The sequence below is a fragment of the Triticum aestivum genome, chromosome 5D (assembly GCF_018294505.1).
Source record: "Triticum aestivum cultivar Chinese Spring chromosome 5D, IWGSC CS RefSeq v2.1, whole genome shotgun sequence".
Taxonomy (NCBI): Eukaryota; Viridiplantae; Streptophyta; class Magnoliopsida; order Poales; family Poaceae; genus Triticum; species Triticum aestivum.
In genome coordinates, this window is record NC_057808.1 from 338772350 (window position 1) to 338798644 (window position 26295).

At 46.0% G+C, this 26295-nt stretch overlaps 1 protein-coding gene across 1 annotated transcript; it reads right to left on the reverse strand.

Moving 5' to 3' along the window:
• Nucleotides 1–876: 876 nt before the first annotated feature.
• On the reverse strand, nucleotides 877–4983 carry LOC123121592 (very-long-chain aldehyde decarbonylase GL1-1). Its single transcript, XM_044541610.1, has 9 exons — nucleotides 4684–4983; nucleotides 4355–4575; nucleotides 4033–4265; nucleotides 3725–3944; nucleotides 3130–3251; nucleotides 2181–2434; nucleotides 1973–2080; nucleotides 1678–1884; nucleotides 877–1603 (listed from the first exon to the last, which is right to left on the reverse strand). Exons 1-9 carry the CDS (start codon nucleotides 4735–4737, stop codon nucleotides 1163–1165), a joined length of 1860 nt encoding a protein of 619 aa, XP_044397545.1. The 5' UTR covers nucleotides 4738–4983; the 3' UTR covers nucleotides 877–1162.
• Between the last annotated feature and the right edge of the window lie 21312 nt (nucleotides 4984–26295).

Genomic DNA, 26295 nt, shown 5'->3' on the forward strand with positions numbered 1-26295 from the left:
CGGTCTACGAGGGTACGTGGACAACACTCTCCCCTCTCGTTGCTATGCATCACCATGATCTTGCGTGTGCGTAGGAAATTTTTGAAATTACTACGTTCCCCAACATTCCGAATATGTTTCGGCTTCCGGCTTTTGATGTTAGGCTTAGGTGAGTGGTTTGGATAGTGGCCCAGCTAGCACCCCTTCATCATTTTGGATGGTGGATTCAGGCACATTGTTGTAATACTTTATAAGGTCCTCGAGAATAATCAATAAAGTGGCCTTATGCATCTCCCAGATGCAGAGGCCGGGGTCATCCTCCTTTTCTAAAAAGTAGTGCATAGGTATATGATTTCTGTCCAAATATATACCCAAACATATATGAGAGCCATAAAGAAACAACAAAGTATATTCAATTTTTCTTTTGCGAAATATTTATTGCATTACTCAAAATCAGGTTTTACAATCTCATCTTACAAGTTTCAAGACCTCATCTAGACCAGAGCCTAATAAAACCATAGTTTGGCGTTGCAACCAACCAAAATTAGCCAGGGCGTGACTAACTACATTACAATTTCGACGAGTATGAGCAATGCAAGTATCCCTCTCCTCCATACTACTAATGATCTCTTTAATAATAAAAGCATATTCTAACTTGCTACCAATCCCTCCTTTGATCATCATAACCGCCTCCAAACGGTCTGATTTCACATCAATTGGTAGTTTACTCCATTGTAGTGACAGTGAAGTACCCTAGCAAGGAGTTCGGCTTTCAATCATTGCATGAGAAAAGATGCCCCGTATAGAAGCTAAAGATAATAGTTCCATCATGGCCGTACCGTACTCACTTCTGCATTATCACCAAGGACCGAACACAGATCTCCCGCGTGTCGTATATGTATCAATGCAAGTACATTTCTGATTTCAAAAAAAAAAAGTACATTTATTAAGTATCGATGCCACATATAGCGTCTTTTGCCTCGAATGTATCGTATATGTTTGTGTACAAATCAAAACAGTACAGCTGTAAATTGAATCGTTAGGAACCACACCCCACGTCACACGATCGAGCTGTAGTATACGTCGAGAAGGAAAAAGAATAGTACTGTACTACTGAGTAGGAATAGAGGTTTTGTCTTGGGCCCGGTTTGGGCCATAGCTAGACGGGCCGATGGAGGAGCGATCAGACGGGCCGGATGCCGTGCTTGAGCGCCGCCTCCCAGACGACGTCGATGCGGTCGACGTCGATGGCGCCCACCTCGTGGTGCGCGTACCCCTCGAGGAAGTGCACGACTCCGCCGGCGTGGCAGGCGTGCACCACCCCGCGCTCCAGCGAGAACTCGCAGGAGCCGAGGCCCCGGGCGTCCTTGGGGAGGCGCATGGCGGCGAGCTTGCCGTAGGTGCAGTCCCGGCGGAAGCCGAGGATGGGGGGCACCACGAACTGGTGGAAGTGCGTGCCCGGCGACGCCCACCGCTGCTCCCGCGGCGACAGCCACTTGCCGACGATCCACGTCTTGCACTGCTCCGCCGACTGGAACTTGGTGACCTGCACCAGGTACTGCTGGTCCTCCGCCGCCGCCTCCTTCTGGATCTTCTGGAACCTCTCCGTCGACAGCGTCATCATCTGCAGCTCAAGACAATTAGTCACAGCTCGCTCACACTAATCAGTCCGCTTCTGCGGTGCCGGTGCGTGTTTACCATGACGCGGATCTTCTTCCTGCAGAGGTAGAGCGCGATGGCCCTGCCGAGCTTGGAGGTGGCGCCGGTCATGAAGACCTCGGTGGTGCCCTTGGGGATCTCGTTGAGGATGACCGCGGCCGTGAGGGTGTTGCCGTGGACGACGCGCACGCGGAGGTCCGGGTGCTTGTTCACGAACAGCGTGCCGCCGCCGTTGAGTGCCTCGTTCTGCACATCACCACTCGGTCAGTTGGTCTACATTTACAGGTAGCAGCTATGTCAGGTGCACCTCATCAGAATGAAGTGAAGAATAGACCTTGTTCAGAGCTGCAAGGCTGACGACTTTGACGCCCATTCTCTCGGCCCTCAGGATGGCCAGCTCGATCTGGTCGTTGATGCCGTCCTTGGCGAACGGCAGGAAATACTGCATGATAACGCAGAGACAAGAGGCTCGATGGATCAGCTAGCAAAACATTCTGAAGCTAGTAAGTAGTAATCAGAAACATGTAGTGTACAGTACGTACGTGGAAGCCGTATCTGGGGACGGCCCAGATCTGGTGGAGCTTGCCGCGGAGGTGGTAGTAGGAGATGATGAAGGTCTTGGACCAGGCCCAGACCATGAACATGAAGAGGAGCGCGATGGGCCAGAGCGGCAGCAGGAAGGCCCGCACGGCGAAGGGCGTGGAGGCGAAGGTCCGCATCACGAACGGCACGTGCATCGACTGCATCACGTCCACCACGTGCGCCAGGAACACGAAGTCCGGCGCCTCGTCCATCCCTGCACCACGCGTTCCTTCGTGTCACCCAGTGACCCGGGTAGTAACAAATTCACAGCGGATACATGCAGTTAATTGATAGATTCATGGAGACTTAAGTGGAGTCACTGAAACAACAGTTGGTTGGTTGGGACGCCATGGCGGCAATCGCTGACTCCGCTGTAGTGTAGTGTAGTGTAGCCCCCAGCTGCTCGATTGCTTTCCTAATCAGCCTAGAGTACGACGAGTGCTGACTGCACAGGCGGCGTGCACGTCATCCCTAATGGGGCGCTTCAAATGATGCCAGCAGTAGTACGTACTATTACCGATGGCCTATCCCGTTCGGCGTCGCTGCGGAGAGGATGCGCGACAAGGACTCTGGTCCTGACCTGCAGTTAAGCACGAACCTTTCCGTTCCGTCCGCCTCTGCAATAAACGCGCTAGCTGTTGCAACTACACAGACGGATCGATCGAACTACTAGTGGTACGATCAGGAGAAGCTTCTGCGTCTAGTTTTGAGAAGAAGAAGAAGTTTCTGCGTGTGGAGCACCGGAGCTGCAAGCAGGCGCGTGCCCCGTCCGAGTCTAACACTGCACTGGGTTCGGCTGCGACGAAACGCATGACGCATGGACATGGAACCAGCCGAGCCGGGCAAGCAGGGCATACGCAACCTGGCTACTTGAAACCGTGGTGCTACTCAAGTTAAAGAGATTTTTACCTGCTCTGTTCTTCCTCTGCAGCTCCCAGGACTCGGGGTCGAGCGTGCCACCCAGCCGGTCGAACAGCGGCATGAAGAGGCAGAAGTTGGCCTTCTTCCCGGTGTGGTGGATGGTGTGGTACCTGCAGCAAAAAGGCCAAGCGTCAGCTGGCTAGCCCTGTACTGTACGGGAGCACACGGGGCATACCATACGTGCCCGATCGACATAAACAGGTGAACAGGGAAGCGGTTGGCGAGCCGCCGGCAGTATTGCAAAGCGGAGCTCGATCGGCAACCCGCTGTTCCCCGCGCGCGGGGGTGGGGTGGGTTCTGGCTGTAGCTGTACTATCTGGCGTGCTGTGCCAAAGTACACGCACCATATATATCTGGTCAGACTCGCCGGCCCGGCCGTACGTACACAAGGGTTATGATTGCCCGATAAGTACTGTACTAGCTAGCGAATTACCCTCGTGAATAAAATCTGGTACTGACACACTAGTGTTTCTTGGATAAGTTTTTAAACTGTGATCGGTTAAGTTGTGACCGAACGGAAGAAGGGAAATACGAGGAGTGACTATGCCTATGTGTGTGGTAGATGGTGAGGCAGGCAGCTTACGTTGGGGTGTAGATGAGGTATCTGAGGAACGGGAGCGACCGGAAGAGGCCGCCGGGGAACAGCTCCACGTTGCAGTGCCCCATGGCCCTGAGGAAGTCGAAAGAGAGCACGTAGGCGAAGGCCAGCCCAACGGAGCCGAGACCCGCGGCGCACGCGCCGGCGAGCGGGAGCGCCATGAGCAAGCCCAGCACCAAGTGCTCCAGCGGCGTCGCGAACCCGGCTGCACGCATGCATGCATGTGTTGAGAACTTAGGATCGATGGATCAATTCAACCCAGACAACACAAAGTAACTTGGTCACGTACGTACCTGTGAAGGGCGTGGGCACCTTGTTGGAGTGGTGGAGCGCGTGGTAGCGGGCGAAGAGGTGGGCGCCGTGGAAGGCCCTGTGCGCCGCGTAGAAGAGGGGCTCGGTGGCCGCGACGTGGAGGAGGGCGGCGACGGCGAGGCCCCCGGTGTTCCACCCCGGGAGGTGCCGCAGCGACGGGAAGGCGTAGAGCGCCGTGGCCGCCATCATTATCTGCAGTATCAGGAAGTTGTCCCTGGAAACACACACGGCGGCCGGAGCTGGATTTGTTAGCACTTCAGTCGCATATATAGGCATGCACACACACACGCGTACGTAACGTACCAGTCCCACTCCTTGTCGATCTGCTCGAAGTCGACGCCGTCGCGGACGATGCGGCGGCGGCGGGTGAGGAAGAGCATGTTGCTGTACGAGCTCCAGAGCTGGTAGGTGAAGGCCCTGAGCGCGAAGAGCGCCAGCAGGAGGCAGAGCCAGCGGTCGGGGCTCGCCGGCTCCCACGCCCGCGACGCCAACGCCTTGCCCACCAGAGGCCCGTACAGGACATACTGCGTTCACGGAGGAGAAACGACGACGCATGGCCACGTCAGTAACATTTACATACTGCATGACAAGCAAACATTCATCGTCAGCGCAAACACGCGCATCGTGCATACCTTGAAGATGCCAAGGTTATCCCACGGCCATGAGGACAAGAAGGCAGCACCCATGGTGCTCTCCTGCTCGCCGCCTTCCGGTTCGTCCCCTCTAGCAGTGTACGTAGAGCTGGGCTACTGTCGCACTATCTCCGATTCGAGGAGCCGGCAGTGGAGACTGGAGAGGGAGGCTGGCGGGAGGCGTGACGCCGGAATGAAGGGAGCACGGTACGGTTTCCCCGCAGGCTGCACCGCACGTCTGGTCTGGCCATAAGCGCCTCGTCCGCATGTTTATATACTAGAATGAAACTTGATCGATCGGGTAAGGCGACTGGGCGGCAGGAGGGTTAAGCTAAGCCACCAGTATCGGTCACCTCACCACCACCACAGTGCGTACCGGTCCGGCTAGCCATCTCTCCAACCAGACGCAGTTAATTGATAGAGATGCGGGGAGAAACCGGGCCGGAAATCAAAAGGGACCCGGACGGATAAATGTTCGTGGGAGCGAGACATGCGTATGCTAACACTAGCAGATGGAGTATGTGCACCAGGTTGCAGGGTTTCCCTCCTTTTCACGCCTTCACCTGGAAGTCAAGCCCCCTTGCACGAGTCACGTCGCGTCGCATTGCATGTGGTTGCAAGACGGGACGCGCGCAGGTTTCAGGCGTCCGAGTCATGTGATGCGTTCGCCGGTTTGGCTTGTCCGCGAGCAGCGCCGGGTGAGGCCGAGAGACTAGGAGCCAAGCCACCGCCGCGTCGGCGCTTCCAGTCCATGCATGTTTCCCGTGGCGCTGGGCGGCCGGGTGATCACGTAGGGGGCGTTGCATGCAGCACTCGCCGGAGTTAATTCGGCACGCATACGACCGAGGGAGAGGTCGCCGAACCCGGCCGGCTGGACCGCCAACTACCGGGCAGGTCGAGCTTTCAGCGCTAGTGGTGGCTCCGGGGCCGAGCGGCCGCGGCGACGACCGGTGGCCGCGGGGCGTTGCATTGGTTGGCCTCGCAAGGGTGATGGTGGGACGGGACGCGTCGGCCGATCGATGGCCCAGCTGCCGAGTCTTGACAGGCCGCCGGCACGTACGCTTCCATCTTAATTGCCTGGTTTAGGCCGGGGAATCATCAATCTTTGACGTTGTGCGTTGCACCAAGCACCAAGCAGCAAAAACACACACACACACATGTTCGATTCTTCTTGACAATGGGTTTCATGGATGGATAGACATAGCTAGAGAGATTAATTAAGAGGGGGCAGGTTTGTGTCCGACTCTTTCGCACTACGGCACTAGTACACTGTTTCCTTTCCTACTTACCTTAAGCATCGGCCACACTTACTTAGAGCATCTCCAACAAGCGCGCTAAACAAGCGCCGCACCGCAAATTTAGCCAGCTTAGCACGCGCAACCCGGCGGGTGGCTCCAGCGGGCGCGCAATAACCGCGCGCGCGGTATAAGGAGTTGGGCGCGTGGTCGGATTCGCTATCTCGCGTTGGGGCGCCCGCTTCCGCGCGCGGCACACTCCTACGCCCCGCGCGCGCCGACGCCGGCGAACTGCACCCATGGACGCACGTGCCGGCACCCCGCTCACCCCATCCTATAGCCGCGACCCCTCCACCGCCGCCGCCGCCGCCGCAAACTCTAGCCCGGGTGGCGTTGGCCTCGCCTCCGCCGGAGCTCCTCCGACCATCGGCCTCGCGCCCGACCACTTCATGCCGCCGCGGATGACCTCAGCGGCGGGTGGCGTCGCGCCGGCGCCGGCCCGAGCCGCCGCCCCCTCCTCAAAGCTCCCCAATGCGGCGCGGCCAAAAAAGGGCAAGACATCGGCGAAGAAAAACAAGGCGGCGGACGGCTCCGGCACCTCGAAGGCGAGGAGGAAGAAGCTTGTAGGGCGTGCGACGGGCGCGGCGGCTACCGAAACGCCGGCGAGCTCACTCGTTGAGCCGGCGGCCGACAGGCACAACATGTTCGACGAAATGCCCCCAAGGTAAAAAAAATTCCAACTTTTCATTTTTTTTGTTATTTTTCAATGCATTCACATATAGATAGCTTATTTGCATTGTTCAAAAAACTTTGTAGTCTCAATGATGATGCGTACATGTCAACTATGGGTGTTGGCTCCAACAATTCGCATTGGTCTCAAACCAATGACATGCATTTCGAAAACCATGAGTTCGAGGTGGACGAGGAGGGTGAGGGCATTGTCGACGCACCGAAAGGAAGAGCGGGCAATTACACCAACGCCGATGACATCTTACTATGCAATACTTGGTTGCAAGTTTCGATGTGCCTCCTCGCACACATTTCCATGAAGATGCCATTGAAGATCTTGCCAACACCGTCGGAGCTTCACGTGATGCGGTGCGCGATGAGGAGAGGGAGGAAGATTCATCTTCGGAGGCGGAAGAATCGTCTTTCGAAGATGAGGACGAGGACGAGGAATGATGTGTCTTTCATTTGTGTATTGAACTTGATTTGCATTTTGAATTTGGTTGGATGAACTTGTGGGCATGATTTTGAACTTGTGGGCTGAGCTTTTCTTCATCAACTTGTTTGTGTGAAATTTTATATGTCATGTTCATTGCATTTTGAATGTTTCAACTTCATTTTGTGTTCAAAATGCCATATATGCAATGCCCCGGTGAGTCACGCGCGCTGTATTTTTTACACGCTGCTGGAGCGGCGCGCGCTGCATTTTAGCGCGGCTGCTGGAGCCAGCGTTGCGCGCCGCGCCAAATCAGACGATAGACGCGCGGCAAAGCAGTTTTTTGCGCGCGGCGCGTTCGACGTCTGTTGGAGATGCTCTTAAGAAGAGACGGCTATCACGATAGCAAAAGACATGCAGTATGACTTCAGCGTCGATCCAACCGCCCGGAGTGGCCTGGCCTGGCGAGTGCCCTCGTCGGCCTTCCGCTATTGTCTGTAACAATAAATAGAACGACTAAAATGACAGCAATGTGAAATGTGATGTGCCGCAACTGGTGTGTCTACGAATGTGGCGCATTGCTTTGCAAACGAAAGCATGACTTGAGACTATCAATCACGACATTCAATGGTCAGTTCTTTGTATGCAGTGATGTTAATTAGCAAATAAATATTAAATTATCTCATTTTTCTCTTTGTCTTGGTCGCCATGCACCATCTAAGATATCTAATGAACTGATACAGAGGGAGTATTGTTGAGGATTTAAACATACATTTTTCTCTCGATCACATATATCCATAATATTAGAGCAAAGCAAGTTGTTGAAAAAAAATAAGTACTATCTTAACTGATTTTCCTTTGGAGTTAAATACCCCAGTAGTGCCTTAACTTGTCTTGTGTGATTAGTTTGGTGCGTAAAGTTGTAAAATACACAAAACTGATGCTATAACTTGTCCTATGATGCAAATATGGTGCCTCTGTATGTATTCACGTGTATGTCCTACATACGTGGCATGCCAAAGCGGCCATCTCCCATATGTCGGTGGGTGGCACTGGGTGGCCCGCGCATGAGGATTCTTTTTACAGGAAACCCTCATATATTTTATTTAATTATGTAAGAAACGCCTCAAATTAGAAACATGGGTCACACGGATTAGTATGATTGATAAACCAGAGAGAGAGAAAAAAAAAACACAGACAAGTGTTTTGAACCTGGGACCTCGTTGTACAGACCGCCCAACGTGATCACCAGGTAAGCCTGAGCTAAGTAAACATTTATGAGCTAGACATAGATGTCGCATTGGTATTTATCTTTCCATGCGTTTTTTTAATACTTCCTCCGTTCCTAAATATAAGTCTTTATAGAGGTTCCACTAGAAACCACATACGGATGTATATAGATATATTTTAAGTATAGATTCATTCATTTTGCTTCGTATGTAGTCCATTTAGTGGAATCTCTACAAAGACTTATATTTAGGAACGGAGGGAGTATATGGCGCTATTATGGGCTCGCACAAGGTTTCTTTTTATTTATTTATTCCAATTTCATGTTTATTTTCTATATTATTCTCCCATTAAAAAATAAATGTAAGAAAACACTAGAACTGACATAAACTTAAATAAAGTGTTAGTGCATTTGAAAAATATGTTCAACATATTTTTTGAAAAGTCTTAGCTGTATTAAGAAATTGTAAACGTGTTTAAAAAAAGTATGTCATGCATTCAAAAAATTGACAACATATATTTAAAAAATGTTCAACATGTATTAAAAACATTATTGTATAAAATTATTTTTATATTCCTACAAACATGTTTTAACACATTTACAGAATTTGAAATTTCTACAAACATGTTTGACATGTTTTAACACATTTTCAGTATTTTATAATATACGTCAAACTGTTTAAATTCACATAAATTTTCGAAAATGTTCATGTTTACCTATTCAACCTACACAATAATGAAAATAGAATAAATATTTAGAATAGACAATAATTGATAATTATTGTAATTTATGTATGACTAAACAGTAGTAAATTGAAAAAAGGTAAATAACATAAAAGGAAATTGCAGAGTGCCAGTCAGAATTTTTTCTCTTTTTTTGCGGGAAAGCGATAGGTAGAACTGATCTATATAGGAAACCAGCTACAGTAGTCTTCTGTCCGGTGGCTAGCGTGCAGGTTTTGAACCTGGACGTCCCAGTTTTGAAACCCATCAGCGAGGTAGTTTGTTTTTGTGCGGTATTAACCGACTGACATATGGGACCCGTGTTTGGCTTTCTTATGTATTATTACTAAAAAATATGCGGATATTTTTTTGCCAAAAAGTTCTCACGCGCACCTCATCAGCTGTCATCCACTGACATGTGGGCCAAGGCCACGTGGGCAGGACGTACACCGGATACGTACGGAGGAACCGTATTTGCATCATAGGACAAGTTATAGCACCAATTTCGCGTATTTTACAACTTTGAGCATCAAAGTGACCGTGCTCGACAAGTTGAGGCACCTCCGGTGTATTTAACTCTTTCCTTTGATTACTCGGTAGTAGAACGACCAATCCACACGGAGGAAGATGTGGCCACTGCCTCATCACCAATCGAGAGCTTTTATTCTGGACCTTGTTCGATTCGCGACGCCATCATGTAGAGCACTCGGCTCACCCACATTAAAGGCCGAGTTCTCAACATATGATTCACCAATTTTGCATCCTCTGGACAAACAACCATCTCATCACTACCTTTACTAAATGTGGATTCTCTGAATCGTTTCCGCTAGATTTGGATCTCCTAGGGATTGTACTCCTCTTGTAGGCATGCGGGCGGACGGCCCGGAATCCGCGAATGTCCTTAAACCTAGCACGGGTATCGAAGTAATAAATGTTGGGGAACGTAGTAATTTCAAAATTTTCCTACGCACACGCAAGATCATGGTGATGCATAGCAACGAAAGGGGAGAGTGTTGTCCACGTACCCTCGTAGACCGATAGCGGAAGCGTTATCACAACGCGGTTGATGTAGTCGTACGTCTTCACGATCCGACCGATCAAGTACCGAACGCACGGCACCTCCGAGTTCTACACACGTTCAGCTCGATGACGTCCCTCGAACTCCGATCCAGCCGAGTGTTGAGGGAGAGTTTCGTCAGCACGACGGCGTGGTGACGATGATGATGTTCCACCGACGCAGGGCTTCGCCTAAGCTCCGCAACGGTATTATCGAGGTGTAATATGGTGGAGGGGGGCGCCGCACACGGCTAAGAGATCTCAAGGATCAATTGTTGTGTCTCTGGGGTGACCCCCTGCCCCCGTATATAAAGGATCAATTGTTGTGTCTCTGGGGTGACCCCCTGCCCCCGTATATAAAGGAGCAAGGGAGAAGGAGGCCGGCCCTAGGAGGGGGCGCACCAAGTGTGGAGTCCTACTAGGACTCCCTAGTCCTAGTAGGATTCCACCTCCCATATGGAATAGGAAAAAAGGAAGGGAAAAAGAGAAGGAAGGAAGGGGGCGCCCCCCTTCCCTAGTCCAATTCGGACCAGACCAAGGGGAGGGGTGCGGCCACCCTTGAGGCCCTTTTCCTTCTTTCCCGTATGGCCCAATAAGGCCCAATACGTATTCCCGTAACTCTCCGGTACTCCGAAAAATACCCGAATCACTCGGAACCTTTCCGAAGTCCGAATATAGTCGTCCAATATATCGAACTTTACGTCTCGGTCATTTCGAGACTCCTCGTCATGTCCCCGATCTCATCCGGGACTCCGAACTCCTTCGGTACATCAAAACTCAATAAAACTGTCATCGTAACGTTAAGCGTGCGGACCCTACGGGTTCGAGAACTATGTAGACATGACCGAGACACGTCTCCGGTCAATAACCAATAGCGGGACCTGGATGCCCATATTGGCTCCCACATATTCTACGAAGATCTTTATCGGTCAGACCGCATAACAACATACGTTGTTCCCTTTGTTACCGGTATGTTACTTGCCCGAGATTTGATCGTCGGTATCTCGATACCTAGTTCAATCTCGTTATCGGCAAGTCTCTTTACTCGTTCCGTAACACATCATCCCGCAACTAACTCATTAGTCACAATGCTTGCAGGGCTTATAGTGATGTGCATTACCGAGTGGGCCCAGAGATACCTCTCCGACAATCGGAGTGACAAATCCTAATCTTGAAATACGCCAACCCAACAAGTACCTTTGGAGACACCTGTAGAGTACCTTTATAATCACCCATTTACGTTGTGACGTTTGGTAGCACACAAAGTGTTCCTCCGGTAAACGGGAGTTGCATAATCTCATAGTCATAGGAACATGTATAAGTCATGAAGAAAGCAATAGCAACATACTAAACGATCGAGTGCTAAGCTAACGGAATGGGTCAAGTCAATCACGTCATTCTCCTAATGAGGTGATCTCGTTAATCAAATGACAACTTATGTCTATGGCTCGGAAACATAACCATCTTTGATTAACGAGCTAGTCAAGTAGAGGCATACTAGTGACACTCTGTTTGTCTATGTATTCACACATGTATTATGTTTCCGGTTAATACAATTCTAGCATGAATAATAAACATTTATCATGATATAAGGAAATAAATAATAACTTTATTATTGCCTCTAGGGCATATTTCCTTCAGTCTCCCACTTGCACTAGAGTCAATAATCTAGTTCACATCGCCATGTGATTTAACATGAATAGTTCACATCACCATGTGACTAACACCCATAGTTCACATCGTCATGTGACCATCACCCAAAGGGTTTACTAGAGTCAGTAATCTAGTTCACATGCTATGTGATTAACACCAAAGAGTACTAAGGTGTGATCATGTTTTGATTGTGAGATAATTTTAGTCAACGGGTCTGTCACATTCAGATCCGTAAGGATTTTGCAAATTCCTATGTCTACAATGCTCTGCACGGAGCTACTCTAGCTAATTGCTCCCACTTTCAATATGTATCTAGACCGAGACTTAGAGTCATCTAGATTAGTGTCAAAACTTGCATCGACGTAACCTTTTACGACGAGCCTTTTGTCACTTCCATAATCGAGAAACATATCCTTATTCCAGTAAGGATAATTTTGACCGCTGTCCAGTGATCTACTCCTAGATCACTATTGTACTCCCTTGCCAAAATCAGTGTAGGGTATACAATAGATCTGGTACACAGCATTGCATACTTTATAGAACCTATGGCCGAGGCATAGGGAATGACTTTCATTCTGTTTCTATCTTCTGCCGTGGTCGGGTTTTGAGTCTTACTCAATTTCACACCTTGTAACACAGGCAAGAAACTCTTTCTTTGACTGTTCCATTTTGAACCACTTCAAAATCTTGTTAAGGTATGTACTCATTGAAAAACTTATCAAGCGTCTTGATCTATCTCTATAGATCTTGATGTTCAATATGTAAGCAGCTTCACCGAGGTCTTTCTTTGAAAAACTCCTTTATGCTTTGCAGAATAATTCTACATTATTTCCGATCAACAATATGTCACTTACATATACTTATCAGAAATGTTGTAGTGCTTCCACTCACTTTCTTGTAAATACAGGCTTCACCGCAAGTCTGTATAAAACTATATCCTTTGATCAACTTATCAAAGCGTATATTCCTACTCCGAGATGCTTGCACCAGTCCATAGATGGATCGCTGGAGCTTGCATATTTTGTTAGCACCTTTAGGATTGACAAAACCTTCTGGTTGCATCATATACAACTCTTCTTTAATAAATCCATTAAGGAATGCAGTTTTGTTTATCCTTTTGCCATATTTCATAAAATGCGGCAATTGCTAACATGATTCAGACAGACTTAAGCATAGATACGAGTGAGAAACTCTCATCGTAGTCAACACCTTGAACTTGTCGAAAACCTTTTTGTGAAAATTCTAGCTTTGTAGACAGTAACACTACTATCACTGTCTGTCTTCCTCTTGAAGATCCATTTAATCTCAATGAGTCGCCGATGATTGGGCAAATCAATCAAAGTCCGTACTTTGTTCTCATACATGGATCTCATCTCAGATTTCATGGCCTCAAGCCATTTTGCGGAATCTGGGCTCATCATCGCTTCCTCATAGTTCGTAGGTTCGTCATGGTCAAATAACATGACCTCCAGAACAGGATTACCATACCACTCTGGTGCGGATCTTGCTCTGGTTTACCTACGAGGTTTGGTAGTAACTTGATCTGAAGTTACATGATCATCATCATTAACTTCCTCACTAATTGGTGTAGGAGTCACACGAACAGATTTCTGTGATGAACTACTTTCCAATAAGGGAGCAGGTACAGTTACCTCATCAAGTTCTACTTTCCTCCCACTCACTTCTTTCGAGAGAAACTCCTTCTCTAGAAAGGATCCATACTAAGCAACGAATGTCTTGCCTTCGGATCTGTGATAGAAGGTGTACCCAACTGTCTCCTTTGGGTATCCTATGAAGACACATTTCTCCGATTTGGGTTTGAGCTTATCAGGATAAAACTTTTTTTTACATAAGCATCGCAACCCCAAACTTTAAAAAACGACAACTTTGGTTTCTTGCCAAACCACAGTTCATAAGGCGTCGTCTCAACGGATTTTGATGGTGTCCTATTTAACGTGAATGTAGCTGTCTCTAATGCATAACCCCAAAACGATAGTGGTAAATTGGTAAGAGGCATCATTTTAAATTGGTAAGAGATCCAACAAACCATTTTCGTTGGTGTGTATGACCATGGAAGGTTTTATTCATGTAAACAGAACAACAATTGTTCTCTAATTTAAATGAATAATCGTATTGCAATAAACATGATCAAATCATATTCATGCTCAACGCAAACACCAAATAACACTTATTTAGTTTCAACATTAATCCTGAAAGTACAGGGAGTGTGCGATGATGATCATATCAATCTTGGAACTACTTCCAACACACATCGTCACCTCGCCTTTTACTAGTCTCTGTTTATTCTGCAACTCCCGTTTTCGAGTTACTACTCTTTAGCAACTGAACCAGTATCAATTACCGAGGGGTTGCTATAAACACTAGTAAAGTACACATCAATAATCTGTATATCAAATATACCTTTGTTCACTTTTACTAGTCTCTGTTTATTCTGCAACTCCCGTTTCGAGTTACTACTGTTAGCAACTGAACCAGTATCAATTACCGAGGGGTTGCTATAAACACTAGTAAAGTACACATCAATAATCTGTATATCAAATATACCTTTGTTCACTTTGCCATCCTTCTTATCCACCAAATAGTTGGGGTAGTTCCGCTTCTAGTGACCAGTCCCTTTGCAGTAGAAGCACTTAGTCTCAGGCTTAGGACCAGACTTAGGCTTCTTCACTTGAGCAGCAACTTGCTTGCCGTTCTTCTTGAAGTTCCCCTTCTTCCCTTTGCCCTTTTCTTGAAACTAGTGGTCTCGTCAACCATCACCACTTGATGTTTTTCTTGATTTCTACCTGCGTCGATTTCAGCATCACGAAGAGCTCGGGAATTACTTTCGTCATCCCTTGCATACTATAGTTCATCACGAAGTTCTACTAACTTGGTGATGGTGACTAGAGAATTCTGTCAATCACTATTTTATCTGGAAGATTAACTCCCACTTGATTCAAGCGATTGTAGTACCCAGACAATCTGAGCACATGCTCACTAGTTGAGCGATTCTCCTCCATCTTTTAGCTATAGAACTTGTTGGAGACTTCATATCTCTCAACTCGGGTATTTGCTTGAAATATTAACTTCAACTCCTGGAACATCTCATATGGTCCATGACGTTCAAAACGTCTTTGAAGTCCCGATTTTAAGCCGTTAAGCATGGTGCACTAAACTATCAAGTAGTCATCATATTGAGCTAGCCAAACGTTCATAACGTCTGCATCTACTCCTGCAATAGGTCTGTCACCTAGCGGTGCATCAAGGACATAATTTTTCTGTGCAGCAATGAGGATAATCCTCAGATCACGGATCCAATCCGCATCTTTGCTACTAACATTTTTCAACATAATATTTCTCTAGGAACATATCAAAAAAATAAACAGGGAAGCAACAACGCGAGCTATTGATCTACAACATAATTTGCAAAATACTATCAGGACTAAGTTCATGATAAATTTAAGTTCAATTAATCATATTACTTAAGAACTCCCACTTAGATAGACATCCCTCTAATCCTCTAAGTGATCACGTGATCCATATCAACTAAACCATGTCCGATCATCACGTGAGATGGAGTAGTTTCAATGGTGAACATCACTATGTTGATCATATCTACTATATGATTCACGCTCGACCTTTCGGTCTCCGTGTTCCGAGGCCATATCTGTTATATGCTAGGCTCATCAAGTTTAACCTGAGTATTCCGCATGTGCAACTGTTTTGCACCCGTTGTATTTGAACGTAGAGCCTATCACACCCGATCATCACGTGGTGTCTCAGCACAAAGAACTTTCGCAACGGTGCATACTCAGGGAGAACACTTATACTTTGATAATTTAGTGAAGGATCATCTTATAATGCTACCGTCAAACAAAGCAAGATAAGATGCATAAAGGATTAACATCACATGCAATCAATATAAGTGATATGATATGGCCATCATCATCTTGTGCTTGTGATCTCCATCTCCGAAGCACCGTGCTTGTGATCTCTATCTCCGAAGCACCGTCATGATCACTATCGTCACCGGCGCGACACCTTGATCTCCATCGTAGTATCGTTGTCGTCTCGCCAACTACTTGCTTTTACGACTATCGCTACCGCTTAGTGATAAAGTAAAACTATTACATGGCGATTGCATCTCATACAATAAAGCGACAACCATATGGCTCCTGCCAGTTGCCGATAACTCGGTTACAAAACATGATCATCTCATACAACAAATTATATCACATCATGTCTTGACCATATCACATCACAACATGCCCTGCAAAAACAAGTTAGACGTCCTCTACTTTGTTGTTGCAAGTTTTACGTGGCTGCTACGGGCTTAGCAAGAACCGTTCTTACCTACGCATCAAAACCACAACGATAGTTTGTCAAGTTGGTGTTGTTTTAACCTTCGCAAGGACCGGGCGTAGCCACACTCGGTTCAACTAAAGTGAGAGAGACAGACACCCGCCAGTCACCTTTAAGCAACGAGTGCTCCGAACGGTGAAACCAGTCTCTGAATCGTTTCCGCTAGATTTGGATCTCCTAGGGATTGTACTCCTCTTGTAGGCATGCGGGCGGACGGCCCGGAATCCGCGAATGTCCTTAAACCTAGCACGGGTATCGAAGTAATAAAGATTAGGCCTCCTTTCGTTCATAAGGTAGGAAAATCGTAGGAATAGGAAAGTCATAGAAAATGAGATGACATGTATCTCAAATCCTATGAGTAGGAATAGGGAAGGAGATGCCCTTTGATTCACATCATAGAATTTTTTCCATTGAGTCTAGGCTAATGTTTATTTTCCTATGAAATATGAAGGATAGGAAGAATTCCTCCATAGGAATAGGATATAATTCCTACAAACCAAAAGGCTCTAAAGGAATTTTTCCTATAGAAATCCTATCCTATGAAATTCCTACAAGATTCCTCTAAACCAAAGGAGGCAGTGTTTTTTCGGACTCGCAAACGGATGCAGATGGCGTAGACACGTCTACCTGCATTCACATTGCTCTGCCTACTTCACGTTTTTCAAGGGCATGGCGCACATGCTGAGAGCGGATGAAATTTGGTCGTCCATGGTGCCTTTGCAGCTAAAGTTTTTCACTTGGTTGGTTCTGAGGAACATGTGTTGGACCATGAACCCACTTCAAGCTCGTGGATTGCCACGTGAAGGGGGCGCACTTTATGCTTGCAAGATCCCGAGAACATCAACCATATGTTCGTCCAATCCAGGTTCGGCAATCTGGTGTGCCTTTCGGTTCTACAGTCTTTAGGGTCTTGACAGTCACATGCCGCAGCTGGATGTTGTGATCATCCACTGGTGGCTCGATATATCTGCGCTAGTGGCCAACAATCAGGAGAAGGATCAATGCCCTATCATTCTCACTATGCCTTAGCCATGGAATGAAAGAAATTTATACACTTTCAATCAAATTTCCTCCCTCAGCGCAGTCTTGGGTGCCATCCATGCAAAATGGAAATTATGGGAGTTAGCTTGGAAGGAGAAGTAGAGGTCAAGTGTGCGAGTAGTCTGTTCTTATTCTATTGGTTGTGGTGTTGCGCCTCGTGCTTTCTGTCGGTGTTTATTGCAACTAGAACCCCCTTTCTCTCTTAATGAAATGATGTGCAAAGAACTTGCGTGTTCTAGATTTTTTTATTGATAAAAGATGGTAATCCCTCACAATTTGATTAATGGGGCCATGCAATACATTCGTTTTATAATGTGAGTAAACGACATAGTCATTCTAAGGTTTATGTCTAGTCCCGTTTTAGAAAAATGCTTATAAATGTGAAATGAAATAATCTAACTGTCACTTTACCTGAGGATGATGTCGAGGATTCCCCTAGGAAAGACCAAAACGAAGCAACAAGTTGTGCCTATGGTGCCCCCACCATGCCCCTTGGAACCCAACCAGATGTCCTCTTTTGAGGAGCGTGTTGGTTTTAACACTTCTGGTACTCATTTGCCAAATTCCATTAAGTAGGTGGTTCAAGTAGTTGATGATGTTCTCGAGACGCACGTGTTACCGCCTGTTTCTGGGGCCCTCTTTATCTCCAAGGTTTGCGATTTTCTCGCCACTTTGGGTGGTGGTAACCTTTGATCCAACAAGATGATTGTTTGCCTTCTAGATGAGAAAGTAAACAAGGACAAACGCACGAAGGATGACGCTAATCCTTGATCGGGCATCTTGACTAAGAAAGCAAACATGAGCAAATGCATGAATAGTGATGGTAAAGGAAAGGTGTTGATAGTTAAATGATGGATGATCTGCAGCTTTTTGGATTGTTATCATGGTTTCGTTGCGTCTGTCGTTGTTATCGTGTTTTTTTTAAGTCACATCCAATTGTTGGTGTTTTTTGTGTGAGGTTGGGACTCAACACATGTGTCAGGGTTTTGCAGAAGTGGTGTGTCCATGCGTTTGATGATGGGCCATGGTGGTTGCGCTACTTCAAAATTTGGGAGTAGTCGTAGTCCGCATGCCTTGTTGGGTTGGTGCTTATTGGCTTTTCATGGACAAGTTTGTAAGGTTTTCAACTTAATTAATTGAACCATTATTTTCTGCAACTACGCAAATTAATTGAATCATTATTTTCTGCTTAGTTAGTGGTAGATGCAAATCTTGTGCCTCTACTCTGAAAAGGATAATTTAACATCCGTACCCCGATGCATGATAGAACGCACTCTCTCACCACTTGGATAGGGCCTTGGGGGGCATGATTTTCAGTTCAACGCCCACATCCTAATTACAAGTGATCGGGACTTGTGCTTATGCACGTGCATGAAAAGCTATCTTCACCAAGAACTGCATACATACTTAGCGGCATGTGTTTATGCATATATAGTAAAATGATGGATGATATGCGGCCTTTTGGGTTGTTATCATGGTCTTGGTTGTGTTTGTCGTCGTTGTTGTGTTTTTTCACAGTTGCAGCCAATAGCTGGTGTTTTTTGTGTGAGGTTCGGACACAACACATGTGTCCGGGGTTTGCAGGAGTGGTGTGCCCGGTGTGTTTGATGATGGGTCACGGTGGTTGTGTTGCTTCAAGGTTTGGGAGTAGTCGTAGTCTGCATGCCTTGTTGGGTTGTTGCTTATTCGCCATTCTTGAACAAGTTTGTAAGGTTTTCAACTTAATTAATTCAACTATTATTTTTGCAACTGCGCAAATTAATTGAACCATTATTTTCTACTTAATTAGTGATGGAGGCAAATCTTGTGCCTCTACTCTGAAAAAGATAATCTAACATCCATACCCCGATGCATGACATCCTGATATAGAACACACTCTCTCACCACTTGTGATGGATATGGCCTTGGGGGGCATGATTTTCAGTTCAACTCCCACATCTTGATTACAATTGCTCGGGACTACATACGTACCGGCATGTGTTTATGCACGTGCATGAAATGCTATCTTCACCAAGAACTGCATACATACGTACCGGCATGTGTTTATGCACATATAGGTCACGTGTATGAAAAGCTCTCTTCACCAAGAACTGCAAAAGTTCTTGTCCGAGTAGGAGTACCCAACGTTGACATGGTGAGTGTTTTTCTTTTTCTTTTTTTGCTTATGTTCTGGACTGGTTTTTGAATGAAATGATGTTTGTTAATGTGACAGGAGCTGCTACTGACTCCAACTGTCCTTTTTTTTTGCGGGGACACTCCAACTGTCCTCGTGCCACCAGACTACACTGACCAGATCTGATTGGAGTATTATATACACATCCTTTTTGTTTTATTTTCAAAACGGAATATACATTATTTTTTGCAGAAACACCATATGCATTCTACTCTTTCTTACCATTTTGGGTTAAATTAGCTATTTGTGTGTTCCTGTGCTTCACAGTCAGTATTTTTGGCACTGTTGTGTTTGTAATAACCAAGCCAGCTTGTTGATCATGAAATCTGAGAGAACTAGCAAAGTGTGTGTGTGCGTTACAATGGATCCAGGATAGACTGATACATACTCCCTCCGTCCCATAATATAAGAACGTTTTTGACACTACACTAGTGTCAAAAACATTCTTATATTATGGGAGGGAGGGAGTATTCATGAACATAAAAAAAACCACCATCACTACTGATTTGGTTTGTTTCACCAAAAAATCATTCCTTTCATCTATTTGGATGAAGCTGGGAAGGGATGGGGCTGGTTGGAGAGACTAAGGGTTTTTTGATAAATATGGAGTAGAGTGATGAGGGTCTTTTCGTAAAAATATCATAATTTAACTGATATGCGTTAGATGCAGATCAGATGGTCAGAAACTAACATCACCGATTGGATCATTTTAGAGTAGAGAAAAAACATAATGAGCCGGTGGAACATATTGGTCAGGGTTTGAACAGGATCAACCACACTAAATTCTGGGGTCACAGCCTGCACATTGTCTCGATCTAATTAATAGTCGTGGAGAGGATTTCTGCCTGCCGAGCATTCTTCTGCCCTGAAAAGGGTTTTCAGAGAGCCGGGCCACACTTCATTAATTAAGTTAATTAGCATACAGGCCCAGCACTTAATTAGAACAAACAGCAATACACTGCCTACTCGTACGGCAGTGACCGCAGCATGAGCGCTACGCGTAGGGAAACACTTACTATCATACGTCTGATACAAAGCGTTCACCAGACCGCTCATCGACCGTCCATGCTATTTTGATCCCACGGCAAATACGTGCAAGCCAATACCAATATTGCTTTGCTAATTAAACAGCGCGGTATTCATGACCCATCCGAATAATTGCCCGCCTACATCTTATCCCTAATTAATCTCGCCTGCCCCTGACCTTCTCACCCCGTTCGTCTCGACTGCCCCCAACGACTCCATCGCCAAGCTCGCAAGGTGGAGTAAATAGCATAAACTACTACTTTACAGGTTAAGGTTTCAAAAAACTACCGGTTTTTATTTTTTCTCAGATAACTACGAAGTGGGTGGTCGGCTGTTTCAAAAAACTCTAATCGTCCAGTGCTTTACTATTGATCGTGATTATGACAGTTGGGCCCGGCATGTAAGAAAACTGATTGTTTGACCGTTAACTGACATGTGGGGCCCACATGTCAGTGTCTCTTTGTCATAATCTAATAAAAAAAGTGTAGAAAACCATATCTATGCTTATCTATGCTTCGGAGTATGTAACTGCATATCTATGCTTCCATCTTACCTATTATTGCTTTGATAGGCTAAATTTTGTGCTTCGGTAACAATATGGTTTTCTACACTAGTTTACCAAACATACCATGCTTATATGCATGCTTCCATTCAAACCTTTTATTGCTTCAGTTGGAATGATGTTTTGCTTTAGGTGATTTGGATAGCACTGTATGCACCGGTTGGCACCGCCGCACTGACGAGCTACATCTTCAAGCCAGCGGAAGCAAACCGTATGCAGCTCCTAGTGTGTCATCAGCACCAACCTAGAATTAAACAACGGAAGCAAACCGGCGAGCATGAAGCACCACCGCATTGACAAGCTACTTCTTCAAGCCGGTGGAAGCAATCTGATTTCACGTTTCTGCAGAATTTAAGTTAATGTAAGATCACAAAACCTCCAATCAGGATAAATTTCTGCACCCAGATATTAGTGGCAACAATGTTATTTTGCATCTTCATTTTCTGTGCTTCTAATACATTTTACCCTTTTTTGTAGTGATAGCAAAATAGCTTGAGAGCATTCATGCTTCCTGTGTACGGACTGAATTTCAGTCTCTTGCCATGCTTCCAGCTAGTTTCCTATGCACTGATGCATCTATCATGCTTCAGATGTACGTCGGAACCTCGGCGACGATGAGTTCCTCGGCATGGAGGAAGCACTCTGCGGGAGGTAGCAGCTGAAGCAACAAAGCCCACATCGGAGGACGCCTCTATGACCTTGTGTAGCCACCATGCTCCATCTCTATGGACATGCTACCCGCTGTCGACCACCTCTGGTTCCTTGCCGTCGTGCTAACCGCCACTCCTTTCATCATGACGAAGCACTATATCAATAGCGGCCCATAGAGCACATTGCAGTGATTGTGAATTTGTGATCCAGCGGCTTCGTCTCTGATGATTCATAGTGACCGGCCCATGCCTTAGTGTGAATGTTGTGATTCTTGTAACATATGCAATGCTTCAGAATATGTATATTCAGTTTTCTAGTGCATTTGTATGTGCTTCCTATATTTATAGTACCACGCATGTGCTTTGCTATCATACATGTGATGCTTCCAAGTGTCTACATATGTGCTTCTTTCTTTACACAACAGAGACGATGCTTCTGTGCTACATTTTCCTGCTTCAAGATTTATCTGCCTGTGCTTCCAATGGCTCACATAAATGGATCACTATTACATGTGACATGCTTCCCACATAAACACAATACTTTTCCAATGACATGCTTACATGCTTCCTTACTTACAGTACGATAGCAATCTTTTGGTACGAGATTTTCATGCTTCAACCACCACAAAACTGTGTTTCAAAGTACAGCCATAGATGCTTCATAACACAGAACGAATTGTGATGTTGCTTGGAATTTTTTTGACTAAAAGAGTTATGAAGCGTGGCTTGTAATGCTGGAAGTATGTTTATCATATCATGCAAATAAGTATCAAATGGGAAGGAAGCATTGTTTTGCATACAGAAGCACGCATGATTATAGGAGCCCCATATATGGAAGCAACGGGAATAAGGGAAATTTTGTTTTGGAAACTGCAAAGGTAGTTATCATGCATGATTATAGGGACCTCATATATGGAAGCTACACGTATACAGAAAGTTTGTTTCAGAAATTGAAGGAAATTGGGCGCTGTTGTAGGGATGCATCCAACAATCTGTAAACTTTCATCCAACGGTCATCCAGTGGTCTGACGAAAAGCTAGGGATCAGTAGTCTGATCCCTAGTGGTTCCCTTAGTTATCGGTGCCTCTCAGCACATAATTCCGTGCTCAATTTGGCCGGGGGTCATGAATGGATCCGTACGAGCCGGCCGGTGCAGCAGGAATACGACACGGCGCGTCGGCGCGCACGAGCCGGCCCGTCACGGGCACTGTTTCGTGCGGCACGCCCTTTTGGTACTCTAGTTTGGTGCAGTGGCAACGATGAGATCACACGATGCTTGTGGTAGGAGACACTCCTGGCATGAATTGGGAACTCCAGGAGCGCTCATCTTTGGTTATGGTGAGAAATGAAAATGAAAAACATCTGAACCTGCGAGTTGTGTGTTAGAGCATTTACAGCCGGATCCCTCGAATCATCTTTCATATGCCCGCGGACGCGTTCGGTCAGTGACCGGACAGGAGAGAGAAGGAAAAAGTGACCCAATTGGACCCCTTATATCTTTCCTATATGTCTGGGCTGTCCGCGAACCCTCATATCCATCTCAAATATGGGGAGGATATGAGGACTCATGGACACGCCCGGGCGCGCCCGGTCAATCCGCCACATAGGAGGAGGCCCCACCCCGGACCACCTTTTTTCTTTCTTTAGTCATTCTTTTCTTTCTCTTTTTTCATTTCCACCAATCACGTGCAAGTGACCCGACATATAAGGAAAAAAGGAATGTGGCTACGCGGATGGATAAATAGGGGCTTAAAACGGACAAGCCCGGTCACTGACCGGGCGCGTCCGCGGACGTTTGAGGGGTTGAATTAGAGGTACATAGCTGAAGATGCTCTTATAAGAGCATCTGCAGCCGGATTTGACAAATCCGATCCCTGTAAGTCCGCGGATGTGTTCGGGGCTTGACCGCGGACAGTGACTGGTTACCCCTCTTTTTTCCTCCATGCATCCAACTACATCATATTTGATACCTCAGATCCACATAAAGTATGCAAAATAAAATCTATGTACTACGTAGATAACCTAAGCTACTCTACACTACTTGTCGTCGAAGATGTCAACAACTTCCGCGATGGCAGTGCCGGACGGCCCTACCTCCGGGTGGATGGACACCTGTCGCAACTCCGGCTCCTCGTCGGAGTCTATCTCAGCGAAAATCTCGTCGAGCTCCGCAAATCGATGGCAGAGGAAGTGGCGGTTGGCCTCCATCTTCGCCTCTGTCTGGATGGAGTCGAGGATGGCATGTTACTCCGCCGCCTCCCTCGCTTGGGCCACCACAAACTCCGCCAGCGCATCGCGCATGGAGAAGCCCGCAGCCGAAGGCACCGAATCCGCCTCGCGAGCGTCCTCCTCCTCTTCCTCCGAATTTGTGTCCGTCATGGCCGCGTCCTGCTCCTCCTCCAGCTCCGGCGACTCCGGAGGTAGGTCTGCTACAATCCGGGCTTTGGGCCTAGTCCGGATTTGCTCAAGGAGCTCGAGGCGCCGCTCCAGCGTGAGCATGGCGTACGTCATGATCCATCGCCGAGGCATGGCTAGCGGCGGACGGCGAGTGGATTTGGGTGTGGCGGCAGATGGGAGGGGAGGGAAATGGGGATGGGGTAGGGCTTTTGGTGCCGGCATCTGGGTTAAATAGCCGGACTAGGGCCCTGGGGCAGCGCGCCGGAGCGGCACCATCGAGAATTGTAGGAGACGCCCGTCAGACCGATGATATGAGGGGTGCCGGACAGCCCGGGCATATAGGGCCGGTACGTGTGCCCGTCTAGGTCAGATTTTTTTACGGGCCAGTGATCGAGCTGTCCGCCCGGGCGTCTATCGGGGTTTGAGGCGCTTGATTGTAGATGCTCTAAATCTTTGTTGATCTTTATTCAATAGATTTACCTGGGCTCTGCATTCGTAAGATGCACACAACTATATAAACATTCAATAGGTAGACGAACACGTTGCATGAACAAAGAATGCAAGTATATACGGAGAGAAACTTATAAGCTCTTTGTTATATTCTTTTTACAATATCTTCTTTTGTGAGCTCAAATCAACTTTTATGTAAAAGCTCTCCATCTCATGGCCTTTTATAGACTAGCTCACTTGGGGCATTTCAGTAATAGCCCCACATTAACCTTCTGTTAAGGTTTCATGCCATGTTACTAATGATATTGATTACTGTTTATCTAACTCATAGAAATCAATTGAACAACCTGTATAGGTTAATATTTCATAACGATCTAACATGTAAAGAGTGTATTGTTCTCTGCGACCAACACAATGCGCGCTCGCCGACCACAACCTTAAGTTCCGCCAGCCCACTAGGCGCACAAACCTTATGTCCGCTTCTGGAAATGTTCAGAAGTTTTTTTCCCCTTTTCTTCTATCTTTTCTCCACTGGTTTTCTTTCTGTTTTTTTGCTTCCTATTTTCCTTAAGCCATGAATATTTTTTAATTCACTTTTAAAACTCTTGAACATTTATTGAGATTTGTGATTTTTGTCAAATTCGTGAATATTTTTCAAATTTGCTATCTTTTTCTAAATTTGCGAACAATTTTCAAGTAAGTGAACATTTTTATGAATGCATGAAAACAAAGTAAGATTCAAGTTCTTTTTAATCCATGGTATTTTTTTTATATTCATGAGGATTTTTGTAAATTCAAGAATACTATTTATTTATTTTTCAATGTCCTTACCTATAAAATTGATGATTTTTTTTAAGAAATCTCAAGCATTTACTAAATTAGTGTCTCCCTCCGATCCAAAAGAAGTGTCGTAGATTTAGTTCAGAGCCGCGACACTTTTTTTTGGATCGGAGGGAGTACTATTTTTAGATTTCATGACTTTTTTCATAGTCATTAATATTATTCGAAGTTGAAATAAAATCGGTCAACATAGAAAATAAAGCAAAGAAAAGAAAGAAAGAAAGGAAAGCAGCTTCCAAGTTTGTGACCCGAGCGTGCCAGTGAACAATGCTTCATCATATTGCTCGCTACGAGCAATCCATAGCAGTTTCCCTGCAGCTATGCTATGGGAGCTCCTAATCAACTTGTATGGCGGGGGAGGTGACCAAACACACACCCTTCCTCGTGTAGCGCTAAACTGGTTCAGTCCAAATAAGGATAGCGAGAACTACCTACGAGCATCTCCAATATTTTTAGCCGGTTTTTTAGCTGTTTGGGATATATTGTTATCAGCTAAAAATGTTTGTAATCTTTTTTAAAAATATAATTTTTTTTCATGAATTATATTCATGAATGTTCCCTGGTTTCAGAGAAATGATGAATTAAAAAATGTTCCGCATTTCAGAAAATGCATGAATTTAGAAAATATTCCTGAATTTTCAAATTGTTGAAAGAATAAAAAAAAATCTTCTAAACAATTAGAAATAAGCCTAGATTTCAAAAAAAAAAGTTAATTTAAAATTTATAATATAAAAACCTAAACCCCAAAAAACACAAAAAGAAAAAACAGTCGGTCTGGGAAGGGTTGCCTCTGGGACGGCCCAACTGTGTGCAGTGGCACGTTTTTTTTGAGGGAATATGCCATCGCTTTATTTAACCAAAGCTCGGAATGTCATCCGAGATTATATCCAAGATACAGTCTGGGGGGGGGGGGGTTACCAAAGCAGTTCAAACATAAACCCTCCCCTACACCAACACGCGCTAGCTTATGTGCGTTGACATTTGCATTTCTACTAACCCAACTCCACTCGCGAGGCAAGCATCATTTTGATCTCCTGAATCAAAGGACCGACAAC

Bases quoted from the DNA above. Each gene is read 5' to 3' on its own strand.
- LOC123121592 (XM_044541610.1), bottom strand. From the start codon at position 4,737: ATGGGTGCTGCCTTCTTGTCCTCATGGCCGTGGGATAACCTTGGCATC. The intron at 1,885-1,972 runs GTCTATTCTTCA...GGTGATGTGCAG, and splicing joins GCCTTGCAGCTCTGAACAAG to AACGAGGCACTCAACGGCGG. The intron at 1,604-1,677 runs GTAAACACGCAC...CTTGAGCTGCAG, and splicing joins GGAAGAAGATCCGCGTCATG to ATGATGACGCTGTCGACGGA.